At 35.7% G+C, this 11,232-nt stretch overlaps 1 protein-coding gene across 1 annotated transcript in view; it reads right to left on the bottom strand.

The window, feature by feature from the left end:
• Positions 1 to 1,767: 1,767 nt before the first annotated feature.
• PPIL4 (peptidylprolyl isomerase like 4) overlaps positions 1,768 to 11,232 on the bottom strand; it is a 32,253-nt gene continuing 22,788 nt past the window's right edge. Inside the window, exons 12-13 of the mRNA XM_061207049.1 lie at positions 7,588 to 7,735; positions 1,768 to 2,208 (exon numbers count right to left, since the gene is read on the bottom strand). Coding sequence (XP_061063032.1) covers positions 1,957 to 2,208; positions 7,588 to 7,735 — 400 coding nt within the window. The 3' untranslated portion in view covers positions 1,768 to 1,956. The remainder of the gene's footprint in view (positions 2,209 to 7,587; positions 7,736 to 11,232) is intronic.

Here is an 11,232-nt window from a genome sequence, read left to right as displayed (position 1 = left end):
AGAAAAGAATAAGTGGCAAAATTCAAGTTCATACAGGGCTCAGAACAGTTCTCGTTCTCAATAGCCAGAGTGGAGAAATCTCATAGCAAACCATGCATAAGGAAGATTATTCAGAAGGGTATTATCTCAGTAGTGAGCCAAATTAGCCTAGATTAAAGGCTGTTCTGGTCCTATCTCATTAAGTATAAAAGCAAGCTATGAAAGGATCAAATTATTTCTAAATAACTATGTCCCAGAACAAAACTCAACATATTTAAAGGAATACAAAAAGCTCCAGCACCCAACAGTGTAAAATCCAAAAATTAGCAGGCGTGCAAATTAGGAAATTACAACCCAATAATGAGGGGGAAAAAAATCAATCAATAGCAACAGACAAGAAATGACAGATGACAGAATGGTCAAGTACATTAAAACAGTAATTATAAATATACATCAGATGTTCCAAAAAATAGAGGAAAGCAGGAGTCTGGAAGGAGAGACATGGAAGATATAAAAAAGACCCAAATGGAACTTCTAAAGATTAAAAGTATAATGTATGAGGTAAAAAATACACTGGACGGGATTAACAAGAGATTAGATACTTCAGGACAAAAGATTAATGAACTTGAGGACACAGCAATGGAAACCAATCTGGAACACAGAAAAATAAATAAATTAATTAAAAGACTTAAAGAAAAAATAAAACAAAACAGAGCATCAGAGTGCTCAGAGACAGTTTCAAGTAGCCTAACATACAATTATAGAGTCCCAGAGGGAAAGAAATGAAGGACAGAGACAGAAAAAAAAATGAAAAAGCCTCTAAAATTCCAAATTTGATGAAAACCATAAATCTACAGGTAAAGAGCCCCAGCAGAAGAAACATGAAGGGGGGAAAAAAACTACACCAAGCACATCATAATCAAAGTGCTTAACAGCGGTGATCAAGAAAAACCTTAAAAGCAACTAAAGAAAAAGAAAAAGAAAAGAAAAGTTTCATACAGAAGAACAAATGTAAGAGTAATAGAAGTCTTCTTGCTGCAAACTACAATAATATACCACTTAACAGCCACTGGATTGGCAAAATTAAAAAGTCTGAAATTAAGAAATATTAGAAATGCTGTGAAACAAAGGTAATTCATATAGTGCTGGTAGGGATATGATTGGTACAGCCACTGCAGAATATAACTTGGCATTATCTTATAAAGATGAAGATATCCATATCACATGACCAAGCAAATCACTCCTAGATAAAGAATGTTCATAGCAGCATTGTTTGCAATAGCAGAAACAAAAACAAACCCCAAACATCCATCAACAGAAGAATGGATAAATTATGGTCTATTCATATAATATAATATAGCAATAAAAATGAATGACTTTCAAAAAACACTAAGCTGAAAAAAGCAAGTCACAGAAGTAAACGTACTTTATACCATTTATATAAAATTCAAAAAACACACAAAACTCAACATTTCGTTTAAGGATACATACATATGTTGTAAAACTATAATAACAAGCAAGAGAATGACAAACACAAAATACAGAATAATAATTATTTGAGAAGGAGAGGGCACTTTTAAAATGCCAGTAATATTCATTTCCTAAGCTGGCCAGTGGGTACACGGCAGGTATTTATTATTCTTTATACCTTATATATACACGTTTGTGTATTTTTGTAGGCATGAAATACTCTATTAAAAATAAAGACTGAAAAATATGAAAGACTTTAAAAATGAAGACTACTATTTATGTATAACAATAAAATTAGTGTAAAAAAGTATACAAAGAAAATGTTCAATTCTTTATTTCTTTCAGTGCCCTGTACAATCAGTATTAATCTAAAAGGGCCATAATCCTACTGTGAAAAAAAAATAACAGGCAGTGTCTTTAACTGCTTTGACACAAAATCTGAACATCTGGTACTCGAAGTTATACAAGAGCAAATATGTTAGCCACTCATGTCTGATTCTTCAACTTTCATCTGTACTTAGATTTTTCTTTATCTTTGGATTTCTTGGGACTCCTGCTTCGTTCTCTCTTTTTACTCCTTTCTCTTTCATAGGGATCTGTCTGGTATTTGGATTTGTGACTATTACTATAGTGGCCATCCCTTTCTCGAGATCGGCTACGACTTCGGTTTTGAGGTCGGTCTCTCTTTTCACTCTTTTGCTTCTCCCAACAACTTTCTTCTTCTTCATAGTGACCAAAGCCCATTTCCCTGTAGATATCCTGTCAAAGGAATAAAGAGAGAGGTATAAGTGAATCAGTAAAATAATCATTTTGTACACACTATCAACAAAACTTAGACAAGTCCTCCATTAGCAAGCAGTTTTAACAGCTCAAATTTGAACGCTACCACTAAGGCCAAGAATCTTGTAAGTTAAAAAGCAAAAATAATTCAGAAAAAGACTTAACCATTTTCTCATCGATCTCATTATTCTGTACTTACTATTTCAGCTGAACTGAAAGATCAGATCCAAAAACAAGGAACTGAAATAGCCCAACTGAAATAAGAAGTCTTTAGGGTGAAATTGCAATACCAAGAATTCTGGTTATGTGCGGTCACATTTCCACCTCCCCCCTCTCCACTCCCCCAAAATGTGGTTCCATCGCTGATCTACAATGAAACTACTAAAATCCCCATAAGAATCCTATAAAGAAGACATCATTTAAATAACATAGCCAGAAGACGTTTTAGACAGGTCAGTCAGCCTAAAGAGGAGAGGAAACAGATTCTGAATACTTGGGTCTGAGCAATTACTATGATTATTTTTTCATTTATTTATTTATTTTTGGCTGTGTTGGGTCTTCGTTTCTGTGCGAGGGCTTTCTCCAGTTGCGGCGAGCGGGGGCCACTCTTCATCGCGGTGCGCGGGCCTCTCACTATCGCGGCCTCTCCTGTTGCGGAGCACAGGCTCCAGACGCGCAGGCTCAGTAATTATTTTTCAAGTATTTTTTGGTAACAGCTCCTCTCTAAATCTCTAAATAAATTTTCTGGTTTAGACTAAGCTGATAAATGTTTTTATTAAAATCATTATTGACATATTTCTTTAAAATGAGTTAACAAACACTGAAATAATTCATTGCCCCAAAGACAACAAAGTGGGTACATTTAGTTCTATTCTCAATAACTAAGGAGCAGTAGTAACGTTTCCATACAAAAAAGGGCTAGTTACAACACAACAATTCTATCTCTGCTCGTGTCTTATCCCTGATTAAAATGAGTACCTCCGCAAGGGGCTGAAATCTAAAGACACCAGAGCCAATGCTCTTTCAAGAATAGTTCATAAAATTCAACTTTCTTAAAAGATTTCTCAACAGAAAGGCAAAATTCTAAGGACTGAACTCCCAAGTGCCCAACTCTATCACCTTAGACATTATTATAGTAGATGTAAATATCAAGGTTTAAAATCCAAGTGATGAATACCCACGGTTAAGGACTGGGTTTTAAGCAAATGATTCGCAATTACTCCATATACTATCTAGATACTGTACGTTATGCCTGGCATAGAGATTGCAGTATGTGAAAACAGACCTAACATGATTGTTATGCTCCACAGTGTTTGTGGAACACCTCACTATAAACTGACTCATCATTTCCCACACAAGACCAATAGTTCTTGTCATTCTGTAAGAGTCCTGGAGGTAGAAAATGAGTAGGTAGTTCAGCTTAACCTTTTATCAACTATTTTTGAGCAAAATGTGACATCCCTAGATAAAAGAATTTTTTGTGCTTCCTGTAACATACACAAAATGTAAATATCTATGTACTATTCTGACTGTACACCTAGTACTTATTTCTGTACTGGTTGAGGCAATAAACTTTTTAAATGGAGAGACTGTTTTAGCTGATGCATAATCCTATAAAGTCTTCAGCACATTATTATACAAACAGGCACTTAAATGCTTTGAGTGTTTAAAATAAGAGACAGAGAGAAAAGATTATGCAGTATTTAATTCTTTGAAAAAATTGAGTAAGCTGAAAATCTGAAATGGACTGAAACCTTAAAAACCTCTCCTACTTGGCACAGTTTTCAAAGCTACACAAGCTTTGAAGTCGGGCAGCTCTAGGTTCAAATGGTCTTTGCCATTTAGGAGATGTGTCAAACAAGAAATGCTCTTGAGGTTAGATTGATCAGTGAAGGTTTCATAGAGAAGTTATAACGGACTTGAGATGAGCCTCAAAGGATGAGTGGGTTAGGGCTTGGAATGGCTTCAAGAAGGCTAATGCAAGGAGTGTAAGTGAAAACTGAAAAGCAAGGAAGAATGAGTACTGTATGTATGAAGGAGAAAAGTTTAGGCAGCTGGATGAAGCCATACTAGAACAGATCTAAGTATGTGCTTGCACGGTGCTAAGTGCTTTTGGAGTACAATATTATCCTCCTTCCAGATATAAGGAAACTGAGACTCAGGAGATCCCCATAGGTTGGAGATAATTATTTCATTGATCAGTAACTCTACATATAAAATTGAAAAGGGGGTGGTATAGAGTAATGAAAAAAATAATACCACATCCAACTGAATTAAAATAAATGTTAAACTTCCAGTCCTCCCACTAAACTATAAGGCCCATGGGCTTGTGGGGTCAGGATCTTCATATCTAAGGTGAGGGAAACGAATCACATGAGCTCTAAGTCCTTTCCAGTATGGACTTTTAAAAGTTCTATTTGTTCTACACATTTAAGACATAAGACAAGATGATTAAACAAACAAGCAGCTGAAAAAAAAAAAAAGAAAGAAAAAAAGAAAAAGAACACCATAAAATGGCCAGTTTAAGGCACTCAACTTAACCGAGCCAATAATTTCATGTTTAGTAGTCAAAAAATTAAAAAATCAACCAAAAACTGTCCTTGCTGAGGTCTCTGGGAGTAAATCAGAGGTTTAGTTACATCTAAATCACTAAAATAATATTAAATGATTAAAATGACAACAAGAACAGAGTCCCAAATTATAAGAATACTGAACACCTACGAAAACCATAGAGGAGGACAGGCAAGTAGTCTTGAGGACTCCTCAGCCAGGCAGCCCACGGCTGAGTACTCATTTCCTGTAACCCCAGTAAAACTCAAACCTCAAGAACACAGTAACCATCTCTGGAATTAAGACATGTGGTGGAAAAATTAAACAGAGATTTCGAATTGAACAGTAAGGCTGTCATTCAATAAAAAACAAAGCACTTGAAGAAGTAAGTTAAAACATTCTTAGGAAACTAAGCTCACCAAGCAAAACACCACCAAACAGGAAAATTTGAGCTATACCTGAAAATTACCTAGCACTGAAAATTCCCTTTAACGATTACATTTTTGAGATTAAAATCAAAAGGATAAAAAGCAGAATAACAGAGAAAAACCGGGCCCACTGAAATCTTAAAAATGGATGCTATTTTATTAGAAAGAAGAGAAAATTAGTACAGCTATATTATTAAATCAAAGTACAAAATCAGAAACAATTGCTTTAATACACTTCGAAGGGAGAGATAAACTTAGAATATTATTGCAGAAAGAGAAAGATATCTGCTACTGCTACTGTAAAGTTTTAAGTAATCAAACAGCAAGATAAAAAAGATTCACAAAAAGGCAGGGGTGCAATGGTGGGAACCACAGACTTAAAATGCAGCCAGTCTTTGGAGTTTTTTAAGACGTCTGATCATCTCAAACACACCAATGTGGGTTTCAGGCCTAAACTCATCGAGGAATCCATGTACAAGCGCAGGCTGAGGAGCTGTAGCTAACTGGGGGGATTAAGGGGTTTTAGTGGGAAACCTGCTAAATATTCACAGAAGTGTGGTACAGCCACCATTAAAAAAGATGTTGGGGTGATCTTCGGCTAAGTTAATAGAGTATAAAAACTAAGAGGGAGATGCTCCTATTGGATGACACTGGAATATTACACTATGAGACAAATTATATTAGAATTAACAACTGGAGTTAGGAAGGAAAACTGCTGACAGGAATATATTCCAGGTAAGAAGATTTAGAAAAGAAACTGACAGAAATATATTCCAAGTAAGAGGAACAGTAGTAAGGGTACAAGTTCAAATTTAAATTGTAGTTCCATTACTTATTAGCTGTGTAAAACCACTGGCAAGTGGCTGAACCTCTTTATTCTTTACTTTCTTTGCTGTGAATGGAGACAATAGTATCCACCTCGCATTATAAGGACACCAGAGATGTTACTATTACTGATTCATGTGAGGACTACTTGAAGGATTGACAAGGATGTAACTTAAAAACTGAGGGCAGGGCATAAATGATGGGAATCTTTAAGTAGTAAAAGGGCTATGGAAAGAAGAGATTAGATCTCTGCTGGATGACAGCAAGGAGTAGGAAGATCGGCTGTCTAGAAAATAGGGTGCTAAGAATATATATAAAATATGCATTTGCTGAAAATTTTTTAAATGAAGAATAAACCATAAAACACATAAAACGGTTACCTTTGGGGAAAAAAGAAAAGGGGGAAAGGACAAGGACGGAAGCTAGGTTGTCTCTATGTACCATTTTGTAGATTTTACTTTGGAATACAATTAATTTTTAAAATTATGAAACAAAAGAAAAAATTTTAAGCCATCCTTAAACATCAAAAAGAACAACTGAAATATGAATCCAGTTAATGGCCTTACCAGAGAGAAATTATTCCAAGTGATTTAAAACACGATTTGACTGTAAAAATAATAGTAAGAGCCAGTGTAGAAAATGTGTGCACACACATTTTTTTTTTTTTCACTTAATCTTAACATGCCTGGACAATAAATATTATCTCAATTTCACAGAGGAGGAAACTGTGGCTCAAGAAAGTTAAATAATTTGATGAGGTCACATCAATGATTAGCAATGTAGAAATCTAAACCTAGCTTTTCTGAGAGCAAATCCTTTACTTTGCCAATCACACTACATCTCTCCATCCCAGTGTCTTTGCTTAACATTCTCACCGTCTTGAGTCCCCTCTGCCAACTGAAAGCCTCCTCGTCTACCAGGGCCCAGGTTCAAATGTCCTTACGTGGCAAAAACCATAGCAAGGGAATGTAACGTAATCTGCTTTTCATTTAACTGAGAGCCAAAATGCAGGCTGGAAATGATTTCTTCTCTTTAATTTTCTTTGGGGAATTTTTATTATCATTGTATTAGAAAATGTATTGTTCAGGAAAGCTTTGGGGATGATCAAGCTAATTATTAGTGCTGCTTTTATTTCATATATACCATATGGAAGGGCATAAACGTTTTTCAGGTCCTAAAACCTCAAGAGCTGTAAGTGCTGTACATAACACTTGGTGATAAATTAACACGATACATTAGAAGAACTTTTTTACCATAACCACACTTGTTTTTGATGGGAATAAGTGAGTGTCCACAGGTATGACAATCACTCTTGCTTCACAATGTGGAACTATATGATATATTAAGTTATTTCAAAAACAATCTTTTATAATCTGTTATATATATTCTTGAAAATTAAAGTCCATTACCCTAGTGAAGCCATTCTACATCTTAAGAGTTAGCAACACATCCATCCCTGATCAGGACTATACCCTTATCTCCTAAATTAAAATGTAATTTACGAATGGATGAAATATTTATTTCTCTACAGCTAAGTCTGAACATCAGTCAGTACCTGATTTGTATTTTTGACTGGCATATAGTCCTCATCTTCTTTTTCTTCAGAGCAGTGGCGGGTTTTCTTCTTGTGTTTTTTACTTGTGTGTGAGTAACTTGACTTTGAGTCTTCTGCCTGCTCATCTAGTATAAGATCATATTTTGCACTGCAGCAGCTAGTTAAGGACAAACGTGAGACCTGACACCGGTAATACATCAAAACATAAGAATCTGGTAAACAAAGGAGGCCATGAGGTTAAAGATAACTTTTTAAAGCAAGAAGCATCTCAGAAGCATAGAGTATATTTCTAAAACAAAACTAATTCACATTTTACTTCATTACAGAGTCAGGAAAAATGGAAAGAACACTTGTCTTAAATAAACGGTTATAAATTGGTAAGTGGGCCAAAAATATAGAGAGTAAAAAAAAAAAATGAAAAATATAAGTAGCATAAAAAATAAGGAAGCATATCTGTCAATAATGAAAAACTTAAACTTAGAAAATGAGGCACATTTTTAACTAGAAAAAATTAAGACATTATAAACCCCAATGCCAGAGAAGCTGTATATATGAAAAAGACACTCGTGTGACTCTTCTTTTGAGTGTAAATTAGTTCAGTCCTATAGGAGAAAATTTAGCAATGCATATCAATAGTTATCATGTTTAAATTCAAATAAGAATTTATAAAAAATAAAATAACAGTAAGTTAAATGAACACAAGCACAGCTGTCCCTCATTATCCACAAGGGATTTGTTCCAGGATCCCCTGAGGATACCAAAAGCTGCAGATGCTCAAGTCCTTTATATAAATGGCATGGTGTTTGCATATAACCTACGCACATCCTCCTTCATACTTCAAATCATCTCATTACTTAAAAACCTAACACAATGTAAATGCTATGTAAACAGTTGTAAATACAACATAAATGCTAGTAAATAGCTGCCTGCATGGCAAATTGAAGTTTTGCTTTTTGGAACTTTCTGGAATATTTTTCCTGAATATTTTCCATCTACATGGATGCAGAACCTGCAGATACAGAGGGCCTATTGTATACATAACAGGATTATTTTTTTTTTTAGGATTATTTTTAATAACAGAAACTAAGAACAATAAACAGCCTAGTAATAAAGATATACTTAAATACATCAGGGTATTTCAACTGATATATTACTATAAAGGAAGTTATTAACAATGACAAATGAATGCTATTAAATAACCTGGAATGGTGTTTATAAAAAATTAAAAGTGGAAAAAGCTTGAAGCAAAAACTGTATATACCACACAGTGATTATAACTTTATAAAGCTTTATAAAAGATCAAGGCTTGAGAGGAACAAGGAGAAATAAAAAGTATCATTTGCCTAGGTGGCAGAACTATGAGTGAATCATTTTTAAATTTCACATAAATGTTATAAAAATTGTAATAATATATGTTTTAATTCAGAAATAAGTGTTTAATATACTATGTCTTAGAATAAGAAAAAATGTAAGACTATTAGACCCTCTTCTAAAAATAATCTTAAACTCTAAAACAGATTCTGAGGAAGGCTGACATGGACTAGAATAGTGGTTTTCAAAAGAAAGACCAGGAGGAAGCCCAAAACGCAGAGCTATTTTAGTGGCGTGTGGGACTAGAGTAACAGTAGACACACTTCCCTCAGGACTAGGGTTTCACATGCCACAGCTCTATGCTTCCTCAGCGATGTCTCATGCAGTAGGAAAACACTGCAACTTCTGGCTTTTCACAAGACAGCTAACGACAGCTAATCAGCCTGTACCATCCTATTATTACTCCATTATCTCCAACTTCTTTTCTCCTTTATACCATGTTGCAATGTTCCCACAGTACCTTCTGGATGGTCTCCTTCTCCAGATACAAATTCAACAGTCCTTGCCTATGATTTCACCTCAGTGTTTGCTCTACACATGCTGCTCCCTGTCCAAAGTGCTCCAGGGTGGGTTTCCCTGGTGGCGCAGTGGTTAAGAATCCGCGTGCCAATGCACGGGACACGGGTTCGAGCCCTGGTCTGGGAAGATCCCACATGCCGCGGAGCAACTAAGCCCATGTGCCACAACTACTGAGCCTGCGCTCTAGAGCCTGTGAGGCACAACTACTGAGACCGTGTGCCACAACTACTGAAGTCCACGCGCCTAGAGCCCGCACTCCACAACAAGAGATGCCACCGCGATGAGAAGCCCGCGCACCGCAACGAAGAGTAGCCCCTGCTCGCTGCAACTAGAGAAAGCCCGCACACAGCAACAAAGACCCAATGCAGCCAAAAATAAATAAATAAATAAATAAATATTTAAAATACTAATAAACTATTTTTAAAAAGTGCTTCGGAGCTTCAGAGTGTTTCAAACTACTGATCATAATCCATCAATGGGGTGTAAAATCCAGTTAGTGGGTCACCAAAAGCCAGCATTTTAAAATAACATAGACTAGAAAATAAGAGTACATGGCATCTAATGAAAATATTATTTTATAACACTGTTGTTTCAATTATGTGTGTGTGTGTGTGTGTGTGTGTGAGAATGATTATACTTGGACTGTACTGAGTCAAGATGTAAACTGTATTTAATGGATCACAGATAAAGAAAATATTGATAGTATCCCACCTCAGCCCTCCTCTCCCCCCATATTCAAGCTGTAGCTTTAATGTCACTACTTATAGTATTACTTGAGGATCCTCTGACCCCTTACCTCTATTATGAGTCCCATATCCCACAAATGCACTTCTCTGCAACACTCTAGACATATTTAATTAATGGTGATTATTTAATGTCTGTTCTTAATGTCTTTAAGGTCCAGGGGCTACATTTCATTGCGAAACTTCACTGGGCATGTAACAGATGCCAAATAAGTATCGGCTGATTACTTGTAATACCACCAAGACACTTGTGGTATCTCTTCCTTCCTTGCTCATCCACTATCTTCTACTCACCACTACAATCAAGACTTTTAGAAGATGTCAAATCTCTCCAAAATCCTACTTTGTGATCTCCCTGTCCTCTTTTCCCCAATTACTTCCCTGAGGTCTAGTGCAGCCAAGTTAAACTTCTCTCTTCTACTTCTATTTTTGAATCTTCTTATTAATGGTTTAACAGCACCTTCTCTCTCATGACCTATAAAGTACATCCCATGTCTTTCTAATTGACTTATCTGTACTTAGATTATCATCAGAATCCCCTTTCTTCACCATGGTAATAATGTATGTGAAAATATATATATATGTGCTACATATGAAGACATATGTTCTGTCCCTCTATAATTGTACCTATAATTTGTAGATTACAAATGACTTGCTAAAATGAAACCTATCAATTACCAGGAATGTAAAGATCATCCTACTGGGTCAGATTCATGAATTCCTTTCTCTTGTTCAGTATGCTGTTTGTGAATAATGAATAGTGGTTTGCACCAGGACATGCCTGTCTTCTCCATCAACTTCAAAAGGTTAAAAGCAGCACTGTTCAATACTAGCCATGGGTAGTGGTTTAAATTTAAATTAATTAAAATTAAACAAGTTTTAAAATCCAGTTCCTCAGTCCATTTCACACGCTCGATAACCACATGTGGTTAGCAGCCATACTGGACAGTGGAGATACAGCACATTTCTATCACTGCAGTAAGTCCCCTTAGACAGCACTGGCCTAGAGACT

Source organism: Eubalaena glacialis, chromosome 12 (assembly GCF_028564815.1).
Source record: "Eubalaena glacialis isolate mEubGla1 chromosome 12, mEubGla1.1.hap2.+ XY, whole genome shotgun sequence".
Classification (NCBI taxonomy): domain Eukaryota; kingdom Metazoa; phylum Chordata; class Mammalia; order Artiodactyla; family Balaenidae; genus Eubalaena; species Eubalaena glacialis.
This window is presented reverse-complemented; position numbering and strand designations above follow the sequence as displayed.